Source organism: Solanum verrucosum, unplaced genomic scaffold (assembly GCF_900185275.1).
Source record: "Solanum verrucosum unplaced genomic scaffold, falcon-dt-bn FXZP01000278.1, whole genome shotgun sequence".
Classification (NCBI taxonomy): Eukaryota; Viridiplantae; Streptophyta; class Magnoliopsida; order Solanales; family Solanaceae; genus Solanum; species Solanum verrucosum.
The window spans coordinates 3871892-3890832 of NW_026020332.1; the positions used below are offsets into that span (position 1 = coordinate 3871892).

Below are 18941 nucleotides of genomic sequence, written 5' to 3' on the forward strand. Positions count from 1 at the left end.
CTCTAATATTAATGAATTTTACCATGCCTGGTGTAATCATTAAAATAAATTGGAAAAAAAATGTATAGTTTATAAGATTTAACATGTCAAAAATATCATAAAAATCAAAGTTTTAGACCAAGCTAAAATTGCCCCAAAAAAGAAAAATGAAAAAAAAAATTACAACTAAAAAAATTGGATTCATCAATTCAGAAATTAAGAATGAATATAAACATTTAGGAACCAAATATAAATGTCCAAAACATTATATTATATACCAAATATACAACTTTACTCAATCTATAATCTTCAGAAAAAATCCAACAGTCATAGAAGAAGAAGAAGTCTTCACAAAGCCAAAAGAAAATGACAGTGTTGTGTATGATACCCAGTTGCCTTAGCAAGAGCTGTTCATTGGCAAATCCAACAAAGGTACCCTAATTAATAAAAGAGCAAAAAAATACAGTGTAATTTTCAGAATTCCTTTGTAATTTGGTATATGTAAGTAGCTTTTATTGTTAATTTACAGAGGAGAAATGTGTATGAAGGAGACAAACCATTTGCCCAAAGGGAGAATAAATTAGCATGTGAGTTGAAGTTGCTGAAGAGCTTGGCTCCGCCTCTAATGACTGTCTTTATAGCCCTCTCTCCCATTGTTAATCCTCCAGGTAAAACTATTGATTTTGTGAGTGTCATGAGATATAATGCTAAATCTTCTGCAATTGAGAATCTACGTTGTTGGGCATAGAAGAATTGAGAATCTACGTTGTTGGGCATAGAAGAATTGAGAATCTACATTGTTTCTGATAAACCCTTGGCTCAAAAGAATAGTTGGGAGCGGAATTGTAAGAAAATAAGACACTAAAATAGCAAGATAATGATATTTAGTTGTAGTTGTGTCATGTCATGTCCTTAGTTAGTTGTAGTTGTGTCATGTTATGTCTTATCACCTCGCCCATTTCTATTTTGACCTACCTCTCCTAATTCCTGCTACAACCAACCTCTCACAACCTCATTGCTAGCACATCCACATTCCTCAAATTCACATGTCTGAATCATCTCACACTCACTTCCTTCATACAGAGGACACTCCCTCCTTGTCCCATATAAGTATGTTCCTAATCATATCTCTCTTAGTATGCTCACGCTGATGAAGTGTGTGACCATCTCATGTAAAAGTTTAAGCTGTTAGAGAGAGCACACTTTCATTATTTAGTTATATTCTCAATACGACCCTCACGTGCAGGCCTTGTTTTTTTTTTTCATGGGCCAAGCACGTAGAAATTCTTTTTTTGATTTGGGTGGCGGTGAGATTCGATCTCAGAACCTCTGCCTACTCTGGTTGAAATGTGTGACCATCTCATCCAAAAGCCACACACTTCCATCTGAGTATCCTCATTTCTCCTATCTTCATCTTCTGAATGTGGCGTTCTTGATTGGCCAATGCTTTGTCTTATACAATAATGTATTAATGTTGGTCTAACCACCACTTTGAAGAACTTACCTTTAAGCCTTGACGAAACATTTTGATCACGCAGTACCTCGGAGGCGAGCCTCCATCTCACCCACCCTGCTCTGATATGATATGCGTCATCATTGCCAATCTTGCCGTCTTCTTGGATTATGGACTCAAGATACTTGAAGCTTCCTCTCTTAGGTATGATTTGCGCCTCGATCTCCACTTTTACCTCCACTTCCTGACTAAACTTGTCACTCCAGGTACTCTGTTTTAGTCCTGCTTAACCAAAAATCTTTGAACTTTCGGGCCTTTCTCCAAACTTCCAGCCTATCGTCAACTCAACCATGTGTCTCGTCAATCAATATTATGTCATCTGCGAATAACATGCATCATGGCACCTCCTCTTAAATATGATGTGTCAATTCGTCCATCACTAAGGTAAACAGGAACAAGCTAAGGGTTGATCCCTGGTGCAACCCCATTACATTCGATAAGTGTTCGGACTCACCTTCCACCGTCCTAACCCTGGTCTTGACTCCATCGTACATGTCCTTAATTTCCCTCTTTACGTAGTTTATATATGTGTGGTCCTATGCAGTTACGAGTATGTCTGAATGTGTAGTAGGTTTAAAGGGAACTGAGTGATAAAGTACCTGTGCACGTGATATACCAATTTGGTAAAGGTGCATGAAGGCAAATTAACAATCTGGAAAGAAATAACTAAGGATAAACTTGAAGGGATAGCAGATCAGCCAATTGTTGCTACAGACAACCGGGGATACTTTGATCCTTGTCTTCTTCTCTTCATTTAATGAGACATTGGTGATGCCTCATCAGATTCAGGTATAGTTGTCATCAGGGAATAGAGTAAATTGTGGAACAAACAGGAAAATAATGTCAATACTTGCAGAGTTGCAGCAATAATATTAAATATATCCCTTTCCCTTATAAGGTAATTTAGGAAAAGAAAATCCTATATATAACAAGGAAGAAGAAATCATTGGTATGGAATGAACAACATATGTCACCTCCTAATTCTATGCTGTATTAAGGCCTCCCTGGTTCATAAGCTGTAAGCTAGTCGGTCATATCTCTCTACCTAGAGAAAATAGGGTGAAATACCAGCAGCTCTTAAGATTCTATAAGCACTTCACTGGTGCCTATGCTCTTAAGTTTGTAACTTTACCTGTTTTCTTAACCTAGAGATGAAGTTAGCTAATGTGTTGAAGCCCTGAAGGACCACAAAGCCTTGACAGTGATGCCAAGCCTTAAAACCACAACTCAGTTTCCATCCAACTTGTACTTGACTTAGCTGATTGTGCGACTCAAATCTGTTTGCCCTCTTAACTCATGCCATTTCTCCCTCCGTAGCAAGTCCCTGAATAGTAACCACTGTGTATTCAGTTTGATAAGGCAAATTACTCACTTATTCCTCCTTACATAGGAGAGGTTTAATAAATTTATCATACTCAACAAGAATTTCTGGAACCTGAGCCTATTTAAGTTGCAGAAAATCCTTTAGCATCTACCATGGTTAAGGCACTGCATGACATATTCCCCATTAAGCAAGGTTTTACATGTCATCTGTGCACTACTAGGTTATGATAAGAGATAGATCATCAGGTACAATATTCCGCTGTTTAGATGTGGGTAATCGGTGGTGACAGACTATCTAATGAATAGAAGTATACATAAGAACCCTTTCTTAAACCAAATATAAAGCACTCCTAGTAGTATAAAGATGTTTGAGTTGCCAAATTTCTTCCTCTTATTTTATCTATCTATAATGTCATTTAGATGATATAACTGATCTTAAAACCTTCTCCATTGAGAAATGTTGAAAATAACTTAACCTGTACTCATCAAGTTTACGGCGGCTGCTGTTAGTCATCTCTACATTCTGGAGGTCCCTTTTGAAGGTGACTTGATTGTATTTCCTTATTTAACATTAGTGTACTGGAAACATAAAGCTAGGGCTGATTCCACATCTGATGTAAGTTGCAAGAAGAAATTCCTTGATATCAATTTATTTGCAGGTGATATTCTTAGTTTCTTCATCTCTTTATTTTATTGTACTTTTGTTTGCAGTCTCAGTTGGACAAACAGTAGATGTACAAAAGGGAGCTGCTTTGTTTAATCGAGCTTGCATTGGATGTCATTATGAAGGTGGAAATATAATCCAGCCTGTGAGTCTTACCTACCTCGTGATTCCTGTAGTCGTCGAAAATTTCCAGCTCACCTTAATTATCTTTCCTTTGTTATATGGTAGGGTGCGACACTCTTCTTGAAGGATCTACAAAGGTAAAAAATTAAATTCCACACAGAAGATTTTAAATTTGCTTGTAACTTCTTTTAGCATGCCACAGTTCCATAGAACTTTCTGTATCTTAATGGAAACCAGAAGTTCAACGAAAAGGTGCTTAAGTATTTACACTCCAGTAAAAGTATTACCATACTTGAGACTTTTCAGATGTTTAGTTTAATTTCCCGTACGGGGAATGGTGAGTAAGTTTAAAAGATATTCACAGCAAGTTGAAGTTCAGAATAATAGTCCATATGCTCTACCTTTTCCTGGCTCTCAATGGAAGGCTCTTTATTGACTGAAGATGAGTTCTCTCCTTCCCTTTCGCTTTTAATACTTAGCAGATCAAATTTTCTGAACATGAGAATTTCGTTGGACGTATTCAATTCTTGTGAGGAAAACATATGGCTAGAAGGTAAACTGAATATAATTTTTTTGAACAACCAGAACAATAGATTGTGCATCAAACTAATTTTCCTATAACATACGCTAGCTAAGAGTAAAGCTACAGTACATTGTTTCATTGAATTGTTAATTTTATTAATCAGCATTTACATAGTTTGACAAGATCAACCTTCACAGACAATAGGTTATTTCATCTCAACTTTTGAGTGATTTTTTTGTCTTGCTGTCTATCATATTCTATTCATTGTCATTTTTTCTTATGCATAGTTGAAATGCAATTTGCCATATCATTATGCAAAAACAACATGAACTTTTAACTAGCTACTCTTCTATATAGAAATGGAGTTGACACGGAAGAGGAGATCTATCGTGTCACTTACTATGGCAAAGGGAGAATGCCAGTAAGTTCACACATTGTTCAGAACCATGCTCGTCTTTATGCTGCTATGTTATGGACCTTATTGTGCTGTCTGGATTTGCAGGGGTTTGGTCAGAATTGTACACCAAGGGGTCAATGCACATTTGGTCCTCGATTACAAGACGATGAAATTAAACTCTTAGCTGAGTTTGTGAAGTCTCAAGCTGATCAAGATTGGCCTAAAATCGAAAACAGTGGAGATTGAAAATAACTATTAGTACTTCACAATTGTTCAAAATGTGCATATCATGTTTCTCAATTCCTTCGTCTTTTCATCTCCCCCGTCCCATTCGATGTTTACTAAAGGCGATTTAGAGAGAAATAGTCAGTCATTTCACTAGTGATTTACCTGTTGATGACATGAAGGGTGGTTTCACTTGTTCTGTGTAAAGTTGACCTTGTTTTCTTCCCAACAATAGTTTCTATTAGTTTTAGATATACCACATGCTGGACCTGCTAGAGCAACATGCCCACATGCATCTGTTATTATGAACTTTTTATATATATAAAAACTATAGTTTGACTTTATGCTTGCTCCCTAGACAAAAAGTGCAACAGAAACTCTACATTTTGCACTTAAAATGTCCAGGCCTTATGCTAGATTTTGAATTTAAAACTTCCTGTTAATTAGATGATCTGTTAAAATATATTTTTTCTTGTACTACTTTTGACCTCCCCCTCCCCCAAGGCCGACAAAAGGCTATCTGGTTGTTGGAAAATCATGTTAGATGGGTGCTTAGACTTGTTTAAGCTTTTCATCTGTTATTTGGTATAATCTTTGAGCCGAAGGTCTATCGGAAATAGACTCTCTACCTCTAAGATAGTCGTGAGGTCTGCGGACATTTTATCCTCCGCAGACCCTACTCTGTGGGATTGCACTGTGTTAGTTGTTGTTATATGTTATTAGGTATATTCTTTGAGCTGAAGGTCTATTGAAAACTAAACAACCTCTCTATCTCTAAGGTAGTGCTAAGGTTTGAGTACATTTTACCCTCTTCAGACCCTACTTGGTGGAATTACACTATGTTTGTTGTGGTTATCCGTTACTTGGTTATCATCCTTAATTGATGGTTTATGAAATGGCTTTTAGAATGGTCAAATATTGGGTGCTGGTGTCCTATTTTTTTTGGGGGGGGGGGGGGGGGGGGGGGTTAAGATTCCATGCAAATCATCAACCTCTTTGTGAAAAAATATGATAAAATGGAATAAAAAGATCTATATAGGTGATATTAATTAATTGAAGTTAAATTTTTAGTCATGGTAGTTAGTCTACTTTATGTCTAATCTCCACTAAGATTTAAGAGTCAATGTTTTGTTAGGAATATTTTTTTATATAGAGAATTTGGAATGCTAGAATACCTGATTTTCACATATTTAATTGATATCGGTTACATGTTAAGACATAAAATAGTGTCCGATAACTAGCATGAATTTGAGATCAATATATTCCGTGTGAATTCATGAGTGGGGTTTGGGGAAGATGGGGTGTACGTGAATCTTATCTTTACTTTTGCAAGATAGAAAGATCGTTTCCAATAGATCTCTGAGTCAAGAAAAAATGTTTTTAAAAATACAAGTTTGAAAAATATAAAAGTAAAACACTATGATAATGGAATTAAGATGTAAGATATAATAGTAATTATTACCCGACAACAAATGACACTTTTAAATTGTTAGGTGCATATAATTTGATTGTTAATTAAGAGGTCTCTTTCCATCAACTATTAAATACATACATCTATTGGTGATTAAAGAAGTTCTTGTGTAATTGCAAGTAGTAATCATGTCATTAGTCATTCTTGTCGTCCTTAATTATAACTTCATTAATGGAAATCCAAAAAATATGTTTGCCATGACCATCATAACACATTAAAAGGGAAATATCTATGTGTTTGAATATTTTAAGTGCTTAATAATAGAACACGTATTATATATCATAGAAAACATAATTTAGACATTATCACACAAGAGAGACCCCACTAATATTTTGCTTAGATGAAAAGCAATTAAAGTTTAACATTTGCTCTAAGTCCAATTATTTCAAAAATTAGCTAACCCTTCTACGTTTCATGTACCTAACTTTTAATAGTACGTTCTCGTGATAAATAATACTCTTTTCGATTTAAAATAAATGTTTTTTTAACGTGACACATATCTCTTAAGAAGACTAATTAGTTACATTAATCAAAAGATCATATTACAATATTACCATTTTGCTTTTCCCAAACTTTTTTTAAAAGTAGAAATAGTCAGTGTAGGATGTTGAAAACCCCATTAGAGAGAAGGATAACTTTGGAAAAATTTAATTAGTTACCTCTTTAAACTTTGAAAAATGTTTGAAATTCACTTATTTTGAATTAGAGGTAATACTAAAGAATATTCATGGTTCACTTTATGTGACCCTTTTATCATTTGGAGAGTTAAAGCGGCTCTTTTTTTTGTCATTTTTCGCCACTTATTTTGAATTGGAAGTAATCATACTAAAGAATAGAGAAAACACACCTAAATTATTTTCTTTTTTTGAATTTCATACCTAAACGATTGGGAGAATGAGTTTCATACACTTATTAGTTTGAGAAACACACATCAATGGTGTGTGTAATACACTCTCTCGTTTGTTTGCAAAAACCTTGCCACGGACATTTCACATGGATAAATAGTTCACCTTGACAAAAATTAAATAAACTATTAATATTTGTTGAAAACAAAAAACTTACATTCTCAATAGTTTGGGTACGAAATTCAAAAAAAAAAGATAGTTTAGATGTGTTTTTGATCCTTTATCTCTAAAGAATACTCACACCTACTCTTAAAAAGAATATTAATTCTTTTTCGTTGGATAATTCTCTCCATCGTAAAAGTACTTTTTACGAGTAAAAAATAATCAAAGACCGAAGAAAGTCTATCGTCGAGAGGAACCATATGTTAGTCTATTCTCGATGTATATATTGTCGACATATTTATAAATCAAATAAAGGTCCGGTGGCTTAAACTCGATAAGCATTATTAGTGGTCACAGTACAAATTAGAGATAATGAAAATCTAATTAATGAATTTGAACCACCCATTTTCCTAACCAAAAACAAATTATATATAATTAGGGGACATGGTACAATATTAAATTTAGTTCGATTATTTTAATTTTTTTAATCTTTTAAAGTATTATATTATTATATTAAATTAATTTAGAATGGTTTAGTATTTTTTAAATTTGATTTTGCTATTTTATGACATGATAAATCGGTAATTATAGTTTATTCAAGTGGGCGTTCGGTTCTTCGGTTTTTGGTTTTAGAAAAGTGTGCACCGTATATTAAACCAAACTAATTTGGTTCGGTTCAGTTTAATTCAGTGTTTTTAAATCGGTTTTTCGGTGTGAATGAAAATAAAATAAGGATAAAGTATAAGATACTTAGAAATTTAAAACTATGTTAAGGAATGATGATGCGTATCACCGTGGAACACTTATTGTGCTATTTGTCTTTAACAAGAACACTGTGCCTCCAACAATTTCTCGAGAAAAACAAGTACGAAGACGGTTCCTTTACATAATGTACATTGGTAGAAATATGTTTGAGTTTCTCTTGGAAATTAATATTTGAAGTTAACTATTGAATTGTACATTTATTGTTACATTGATTAGTTCACGAATGATTTAATTGTTAGTTGAATTTTTAATTTTTAGTAAAGAGAATGTCCATATATATAATATTTTTAATTTTTAATTTTTAAAATAAAAGTTCGGTTCTTCGGTGCACCGAAATTTTGAGACCCTTACACCGAACACCGAAGAACCGAACTTCCGAAAAAATAACACCGACACCAAACCAAAAAATCAAAGAACCAAAGAACTGAATTAATTTGATTCGGTTCAATTTTTTGGTATTTATGTCCACCCTAGTTCAACTTCAACTAATTAATTACATATACTTATATAATAGATAAGTATGACTTCGACTTTCATATAATGTTTCAATTATATCATACTAATAATATAGCACCTTACATACACACATAGAAGCAATTCAAGAAAAAATTAAGTATAAGCATGCAATCCTCACCGTTAATCAATTATACAGAACGACATTTCTGTCAAGATAAAGTAATTGAATTACGTCTAAATAGTTAGTTTTATATTAATATTATTTTACATATTTATTAATATTATAATAATATATAAAAATTATATATATATATATATATATACTTCAATATGATATTCAATATTTTGATATTCTTCTTATGAATATCACACTTAGTATCAAATACGATAATACTAATTAAACTTCAAAATAAAAAAAAATTAATTTTGCTACGATAGTCGATACCTACCATATTATTACGATGTCCACCCCTATATATATATATATTACTCTTATTTAGAAATGGGAGTTTGGGGGACCAACATTGCACTAAAGAGTTGGACTAAAAGCTATAGAAATTGTACATTGAGGCCCACCAAAAAGATGAACTAAAGTAACTTCATCTACTTCTACTTTTTCTACACATATTTTTCTTTAATAATATAATTATTGCCTCCATTTTTATTTTTATTTTTAATTTTAAAAGATTGGAAATTTTATGTTAAAAATTTAAATAATAGAAAAAATGATTTATTTAACTTTTATCATCATCAATACTACTAATTTATTTGACGTTTTTTCTTAATCTTCATCCCATCATTAATGTTATTTATATAATTTTCTTAAATCACTTATTTTTTCTTTTTTAACTCTTTTATATATATATTACTCTTATTTAGAAATGGGAGTTTGGAGGACCAACATTGCACTAAAGAGTTGGACTAAAAGCTATAGAAATTATACATTGAGGCCCACCAAAAAGATGAACTAAAGTAACTTCATCTACTTCTACTTTTTCTACACATATTTTTCTTTAATAAAATAATTATTGCCTCCATTTTTATTTTTATTTTTAACATTTATTTTTAATTTTAAAAGATTGGAAATTTTATGTTAAAAATTTAAATAATAGAAAAAATGATTTATTTAACTTTTATCATCATCAATACTACTAATTTATTTGACGTTTTTTCTTAATCTTCATCTCATCATTAATGTTATTTATATAATTTTCTGAAATCACTTATTTTTTCTTTTTTAACTCTTTTATATATATAAAAGTTGGATATGTAAATGATGATGTGACATTTCTTAGAAGCTAAGATTACTATTTATCTAATTTCTCCAAATTTTAAAAAAAAATTGAAGATATCATACACAAATTTATGGTCAAACTTAAACTATTTGATTCTCGAGAAATAAAAAGTCTCACATAAAATGGGACAGACGAAGGATAACTCTCAATTAAATTTATTTCACTTTTTATTTTCCATTTTTAACATAATTTTTCAAGTTGGATTTCTAGGAATTCTATAGTAGACCCATTTAAATTTTACTTTTTTGTTTTAAATTAGAGAACTTGGCCGCACTTCGCGCGATCATTTAAATTAAATATTTTTGATTAATTTTATATTTACTCTGTTGTTTAATCGTAATATTATTATTTGTTTTAATAATATGAAGATTGTGAAAAAAAAATAAAGCTTCACAAATTTTACATCTATTAAATGAGGAAGAATATATTTTTTATCAAATAAGTTAAAATATATTTGCTAATAACAAATTCTTCCATTGCATGAAGTTGATCCTTTAATATATAATATATATTTCGGTCTACCATTCTTCTTAAATGTCTAAGAAATATCTCATAATGTCAAATAACACTGTAATACTCCCTCTATCCCTAATTACTTGTCCACTTTTAAATTGACACATTTATTAAGAAATCAATTAATGACATAGTGAGTTTATCATTTTACTCCTATTAATTATGAAGTGGATGAAAAGTTCTGCAATTTCCAAAGTAATTAATTAGTCATTTAATTGAGGGCATAATAGGTAAAAAAATATTCTTTCTTGATTTGTCAAAATGGACAAGTAATTAGGGACAGAGGGAGTACTAAACAAATGCATCAACAAATGAAATTTATATTAAAAATATATTGAATAATGATGTAATGATACCTTAATAGAATTTCCTATCCATTTAAAAAAAAAAAACCTTCACCCTTTCAATTTCGTCATATCTTCTTATTTAGTAGAAGAATCATCATTTATTATATTCTACTCCACCTTAATTTGTACCATCAGAGTTTTAAGAATAAACATTAAATTTTAAATCGAAATAAAAAATCATTGAAAAATGACAGAAAAAATAATAATAGTATATGAAAATTAAAATAAGGTGCAAGAAAAGCCTTTTCACGATAATTTTTTGAAATATATTGATAACAATTAAAATAAAGCTGTTATTTTATCTTTAAAATTAAGTTTGATTGAATTGAATTAGTACAATGAGAAAAAATATTAAACTAATAACTTTTTAATGTTATTAAATGCATTTTATTTTTAATTGAGTAGTAGATTAAAAGTTCCGAATTAGGATATTAAAATAATATCTTACTTTCTCCTTAATTATTATGGTATTGCAAACATTTATTTTCCTTAAATCGTGATTCATTTTCCATTTACAGTTATATCCAATTAATTTCTAATGTATTGAATGTGGTTATGGGATATTGAAATAATATCTTTATCTTTCCTTAATCATAATAAAATTATAATTTAACATTTATTTTTCTGAAATGATAATTTTGTTTTAATTCCTAGAACATATTGTTTACTATATTGAATGTAATTATAATAAAACATATTGTATTTAGTTTGACAAAAGAACTCAAAAATTGGAGAAATTAGATAAATAGTAATCTTAGCTTTTAAGAAATGTCACATCATCATTTACATATCCAACTTTATATATATAAAAGAGTTAAAAAAGAAAAAATAAGTGATTTCAGAAAATTATATAAATAACATTAATGATGAGATGAAGATTAAGAAAAAACGTCAAAAAAATTAGTACTATTGATGATGATAAAAGTTAAATAAATCATTTTTTCTATTATTAAAATTTTTAACATAAAATTTCCAATCTTTTAAAATTAAAATAAATGTTAAAAAAAAAATCGACGCAATAATTATTTTAAAGAAAAATATAATCAAAATTGTCAAAAAAATTGATAAAAATAAATAACTATTTATTAGTAAGAATGGTGTCACTACATTTTCTATTTTAACTTTATTGTTACGTATGGATAGAAACTTTTAGAAGAAGAAATTATCCAAAAAATTTAAAATAATGATTCCTTAAATGGTGATTCTTTTTCCATTTACAGCTTTTCAATTAATTTTAATGTATTATATATGGTTATGGATATTGGAATAATAATTTTATCTTTCCTTAATCATAATAAATTATATTTTAACCTTTGTTTTTGTGAAATGATAATTTTCTTTTCATTCGTACAATATATTGATTAATATATTAAATGTAATTATAATAAAACATGTTGTATTTAGTATGACAAAAGAATTCAAAAATTTTAAAAATTAAATAAATAGTAATCCTAACTTCTAAGAAATGTCACAAATTTTAAAAATTATATATATATATATATATATATATATATATATATCTAAGAAAATGATATAAATTACATTAATGATGAAATGAAGATTAAGAAAAGAAGTAAAACAAATTAATAATAATATTGATGATGATAGGAGTTAAATAAATCATTTTTTATATTTTGTAAATTTTCAATATAAATTTTTCAATCTTTTAAAATTAGAAAATGCTAAAAAAATAAAACTAAAACTAAAAATCGAGGCAACAATTATTTTAAGGAAAAAATAACAAAAAATGTCAGAAACATTGATAAGAATAAATAAGTATCTATTGCTAAGAAGGTGTCACCCCACATTTTCTATTTTGGCTTTATTATTACATATAGATAGAAACTTTAAGATGAAGAATGATCCAAAAATTTTAAAAATAACAAATCAATTATGTAAAAATACATGTGTAATTCTTATAAAGTTATAATAACTAATTTCTTCAAATAAATAATTAAATGAAAGAAAAAAAAGCAATTAAGAAAATAATATAAATAACACTAATTATGAGATTAATAGCATTGATGAGGAAAGGAACTAAATATGATCATCTTTTTAAATTCTTTTTTAAGAAAATATATATAAACTTTAATTAAAGATAAATAAGAAAAAAAAACTTTAATTAAAGATACAAAAAATCAAGACAAAATAAAAGAAGAAAGAAATTAGAAGAATAATGAGGTTGAAAGAAATAATATCTAATTTTCTCTCTTTTCAAATCACAAAATAAAGTTTTGCTTGTTCTCCTCCTAATTTGATACGAATTCCATAAATAGAATGATTTTTTCTCCAAATAATTTTTCTTACCCTTTGAAACACTAATCAGCCTTCTTATAAATTTCTCAACCACAATGAATTTTCTCTCCTTGTAGGAGGAATAAACATTTTTTCAAAAAGTCTTTTATTTTGAAAAGAATTTTTTGTTACATAATCTCTTTCTTTACATCAATGTCTTCACAAGAATCATGAGAAATTCTCTCTTTCTCTTTTGTTAAAAAAGTCACATGACTAGAAATTTGATGGACATCTTAGCGACAGAAGTTGATACCATATATTGATCATTATCGTCAGAAGAAGAAGAGCCAAAGTGAAGAAATTTGTTCTTATTTGTTACAAATGCTCAACTATTTTTATTTTATTTTATAGGCTAAATAATTATAAACAGTTATAAAAAATGAATAGTTTTTATCTTTTCATCTTCCATTTTCATTTACTTAAATCTATATTAGTGTAATGGATGTTATAAGGGCATAATTAATCGGGTATGACATAAATACTTTTTTTTAAATACAAATAAAAAATACAAAACAAAGATAAAATGTCAAAAAAAGGAAAAAAAAGATGAATAGAAATACTAGTCATAGAGAGATGCCACTCAAATTGTCAATATTCAGCTTTATATATACATATATAGGTTCATGCCCTTAGATGTTATTTTATTACTTTAGCTGGCATCGACATTTTTGTAAATCTGATATCTACTTTGGAACATTTTATAATGTGGCATAGGCTGACAATTGAGATCATAAATTTAAAATAATAAAATTTAATTTATTATAATACTAATATCAATATCATATATCTATATATATATATATATATATATATATATATATATATCATTTAAAAATATATATAAAAAGTATTATAAATTGTAATAATTAACCGCTTTATTTTTTTTAAATCATATAACTAATTTGATTTACACTCCAAAATTCATAGGTGTCACATAATTTACACATTAATTCTTCATTACCTAATATATGTAATTATATCAATGACATATAAATTGAAATAAAAAATTACATATTTTATTTGAAAATCACGTAATAGTATTATAAGGTATAATAATTAACAACTTAACATATTTTAAAATTTTAGTTGACTCTCCGAATTCCATATGTCTCATGTAATTGAGACAGAGAAAAACATATATTGGTTTAAAATTAATAAAAATATTATAAATTATAATAATTAACAACTTAAAATTTATAAACAAAATCCTTTAAATAAATTTAGTTGGCTCTCCAAATTCAATCGGTATTACAATAATTAAAACATATAAATTAACATAGATTGGACTCCTGCTGACATTTATGTTTCCTTTTTCTAATTTTTTTCTTTTTTATACTTTATATAAATAAATTTTTTATGTAAAAAGTATTATAAATCATAATAATTAATAACTTAAAATATTTCAAAACATATAAAAAGTTTTTGTTAACTTTCAAAATTTCATCTATACCGGCATAAATTGGGAGAAATATAGATATATAGATATTTTAAGTTGCTAATTATTGTGAGTTATAGTACGTTTTATGTAATTTTCATATATATTACTCGCTTTGTCCTGATTTATGTGATACAAATGAAATTTCAAAAGTCAATGAATTTTTTATAAGTTTTTTTTTATATTAACTTGTTAATTATTGTGATCTATAATATATTTACGTAAAACATACTCTAAATAAAATAATTAGCAACTTAAAATATATAAAAACATACTAAAAATTGATTAATTTCAAATTTTATATGTACCACATAAATTAAAACAGAAACAGTAACATATATTGGGTCCCGTGCTGGCACGGGGTCCCATATCTAGTATATTATATTTAGAAATGGGAGTTTGGGGGACCAACATTGCACTAAAGAGTTGGACTAAAAGCTATAGAAATTGTACATTGAGGCCCACCAAAAAGATGAACTAAAGTAACTTCATCTACTTCTACTTTTTCTACACATATTTTTCTTTAATAATATAATTATTGCCTCCATTTTTATTTTTATTTTTAATTTTAAAAGATTGGAAATTTTATGTTAAAAATTTAAATAATAGAAAAAATGATTTATTTAACTTTTATCATCATCAATACTACTAATTTATTTGACGTTTTTTCTTAATCTTCATCTCATCATTAATGTTATTTATATAATTTTCTTAAATCACTTATTTTTTCTTTTTTAACTCTTTTATATATATAAAATTGGATATGTAAATGATGATGTGACATTTCTTAGAAGCTAAGATTAATATTTATCTAATTTCTCCAAATTTTTAAAAAAATTGAAGATATCATACGCAAATTTATGGTCAAACTTAAACTATTTGATTCTCGAGAAATAAAAAGTCTCACATAAAATGGGACAGACGAAGGATAACTCTCAATTAAATTTATTTCACTTTTTATTTTCCATTTTTAACATAATTTTTCAAGTTGGATTTCTAGGAATTCTATAGTAGACCCATTTAAATTTTACTTTTTTGTTTTAATTAGAGAACTTGGTCGCACTTCGCGCGATCATTTAAATTAAATATTTTTGATTAATTTTATATTTACTCTGTTGTTTAATCGTAATATTATTATTTGTTTTAATAATATGAAGATTGTGAAAAAAAATAAAGCTTCACAAATTTTACATCTATTAAATGAGGAAGAATATATTTTTTATCAAATAAGTTAAAATATATTTGCTAATAACAAATTCTTCCATTGCATGAAGTTGATCCTTTAATATATAATATATATTTCGGTCTACCATTCTCCTTAAATGTCTAAGAAATATCTCATAATGTCAAATAACACTGTAATACTCCCTCTGTCCCTAATTACTTGTCCACTTTTAAATTGACACATTTATTAAGAAATCAATTAATGACATAGTGAGTTTATCATTTTACCCCTATTAATTATGAAGTAGATGAAAAGTTCTGCAATTTTCAAAGTAATTAGTCATTTAATTGAGGGTATAATAGGTAAAAAAATATTCTTTCTTGATTTGTCAAAATGGACAAGTAATTGAGACAACTATAAAAGGAAAAGTGAACAAGTAATTAGGGACAGAGGGAGTACTAAACAAATGCATCAACAAATGAAATTTATATTAAAAATATATTGAATAATGACGTAATGATACCTTAATAGAATTTCCCATCCATTTAAAAAAAAAAAACCTTCACCCTTTCAATTTCGTTATATCTTCTTATTTAGTAGAAGAATCATCATTTATTATATTCTACTCCACCTTAATTTGTACCATCAGAGTTTTAAGAATAAACATTAAATTTTAAATTGAAATAAAAATCATTGAAAAATGACAGAAAAAATAATAATAGTATATGAAAATTAAAATAAGGTGCAAGAAAAGCCTTTTCACGATAATTTTTTGAAATATATTGATAACAATTAAAATAAGCTGTTATTTTATCTTTAAAATTAAGTTTGATTGAATTGAATTAGTACAATGAGAAAAAATATTAAACTAATAACTTTTTCATGTTATTAAATGCATTTTATTTTTAATTGAGTAGTAGATTAAAAGTTCTGAATTAGGATATTAAAATAATATCTTACTCTCTCCTTAATTATTATGGTATTGCAAACATTTATTTTCCTTAAATCGTGATTCATTTTCCATTTACAGTTATATCCAATTAATTTCTAATGTATTGAATGTGTGGTTATGGGATATTGAAATAATATCTTCATTTTCCTTAATCATAATAAAATTATAATTTAACACTTATTTTTCTGAAATGATAATTTTGTTTTAATTCCTAGAACATGTTGTTTACTATATTGAATGTAATTATAATAAAACATATTGTATTTAGTATGACAAAAGAACTCAAAAAATGGAGAAATTACATAAATAGTAATCTTAACTTCTAAGAAATGTCACATCATCATTTACATATCCAACTTTATATATATAAATTGAATGTAATTATAATAAAACATATTATATTTAGTATGACAAAAGAACTCAAAAAATGGAGAAATTACATAAATAGTAATCTTAACTTCTAAGAAATGTCACATCATCATTTACATATCCAACTTTATATATATAAAAGAGTTAAAAAATAAAAAATAAGTGATTTAAGAAAATTATATAAATAACATTAGTGATCAGATGAAGATTAAGAAAAAACGTCAAATAAATTAGTAGTATTGATGATGATAAAAGTTAAATAAATCATTTTTTCTATTATTTAAATTTTTAACATAAAATTTCCAATCTTTTAAAATTAAAAATTAAAAAAAATTGAGGCAATAATTATTATAAAGAAAAATATAACCAAAATTGTCAGAAAAAATTGATAAAAATAAATAAGTATCTATTACTAAAAATGGTGTCACTACATTTTCTATTTTAACTTTATTGTTACATATGGATAGAAACTTTTAGAGGAAGAAATGATTCAAAAATTTAAAAATAATGATTCCTTAAATGGTGATTCCTTTTCCATTTACAGCTTTTCAATTAATTTTTAATGTATTATATATGGTTATGGATATTGGAATAATAATTTTAGCTTTCCTTAATCATAATAAATTATATTTTAACCTTTGTTTTTGTGAAATGATAATTTTCTTTTCATTCGTACAACATATTCATTAATATATTAAATGTAATTAAAATAAAACATGTTGTATTTAGTATGACAAAAGAGTTCAAAATTTTAAAAAATTAAATAAATAATAATCCTAACTTCTAAGAAATGTCACAAATATATATATATTATATATATATATCTAAAAAAATGATATAAATTACATTAATGATGAAATTAAGATTAAGAAAAGAAGTAAAACAAATTAATAATAATATTGATGATGATAGGAGTTAAATAAATCATTTTTTATTTTTTGTAAATTTTCAATATAAAATTTTCAGTCTTTTAAAATTAGAAAATGCTAAAAAAAAAAACTAAAACTAAAAATCGAGGCAACAATTATTTTAAGAAAAAAATAACAAAAAATGTCAGAAATATTGATAAGAATAAATAAGCATCTATTGCTAAGAAGGTGTCATCCCACATTTTCTATTTTAGCTTTATTATTACACATAGATAGAAACTTTAAGATGAAGAATGATCCAAAAAAATTTAAAATAACAAATCAATTATGTAAAAATACATGTGTAATTCTTATAAAGTTATAATAACTAATTTCTTCAAATGAACAATTAAATGAAAGAAAAAAAAGTAATTAAGAAAATAATATAAATAACACTAATTATGAGATTAATAGCATTGATGAGGAAAGGAACTAAATATGATCATCTTTTTAAATTCTTTTTTAAGAAAATATATATAAACTTTAATTAAAGATAAATAAGAAAAAAACTTTAATTAAAGATACAAAAAATAAGACAAAATAAAAGAAGAAAGAAATTAGAAGAATAATGAGGTTGAAAGAAATAATATCTAATTTTCTCTCTTTTCAAATCACAAAATAAATTTTTGCTTGTTCTCCTCCTAATTTGATACGAATTCCATAAATAGAATGATTTTTTCTCCAAATAATTTTTCTTACCCTTTGAAACACTAATCAGCCTTCTTATAAATTTGTCAACCACAATGAATTTTCTCTCCTTGTAGGAGGAATAAACATTTTTTCAAAAAGTCTTTTATTTTGAAAAGAATTTTTTGTTACATAATCTCTTTCTTTACATCAATGTCTTCACAAGAATCATGAGATATTCTTTCTTTCTCTTTTGTTAAAAAAGTCACATGACCTAGAAATTTGATGGACATCATAGCCACAGAAGTTGATACCATATATTGATTATCATCATCGTCAGAAGAAGAAGAGCCAAAGTGAAGAAATTTGTTCTTATTTGTTACAAATGGTCAACTATTTTTTTTATTTTATAGGCTAAATAATTATAAACAGTTATGAAAAATGAATAGTTTTTATCTTTTCATCTTCCATTTTCATTTACTTAAATCTATATTAGTGTATTGGATGTTATAAAGGGCATTATTAATCGGGTATGATATAAATACTTTTTTTAAAAATACAAATAAAAAATACAAAACAAAGATAAAAT

At 26.9% G+C, this 18941-nt stretch overlaps 1 protein-coding gene across 1 annotated transcript; it reads left to right on the forward strand.

Moving 5' to 3' along the window:
• The first annotated feature begins 292 nt into the window (after nt 1–292).
• Nucleotides 293–5084, forward strand: LOC125836239 (cytochrome c6, chloroplastic). The gene is made up of 6 exons (XM_049515399.1): nt 293–411; nt 509–647; nt 3527–3624; nt 3708–3739; nt 4483–4546; nt 4628–5084. Exons 1-6 carry the CDS (start codon nt 346–348, stop codon nt 4766–4768), a joined length of 540 nt encoding a protein of 179 aa, XP_049371356.1. The 5' UTR covers nt 293–345; the 3' UTR covers nt 4769–5084.
• The last annotated feature ends 13857 nt before the right edge of the window (nt 5085–18941 follow it).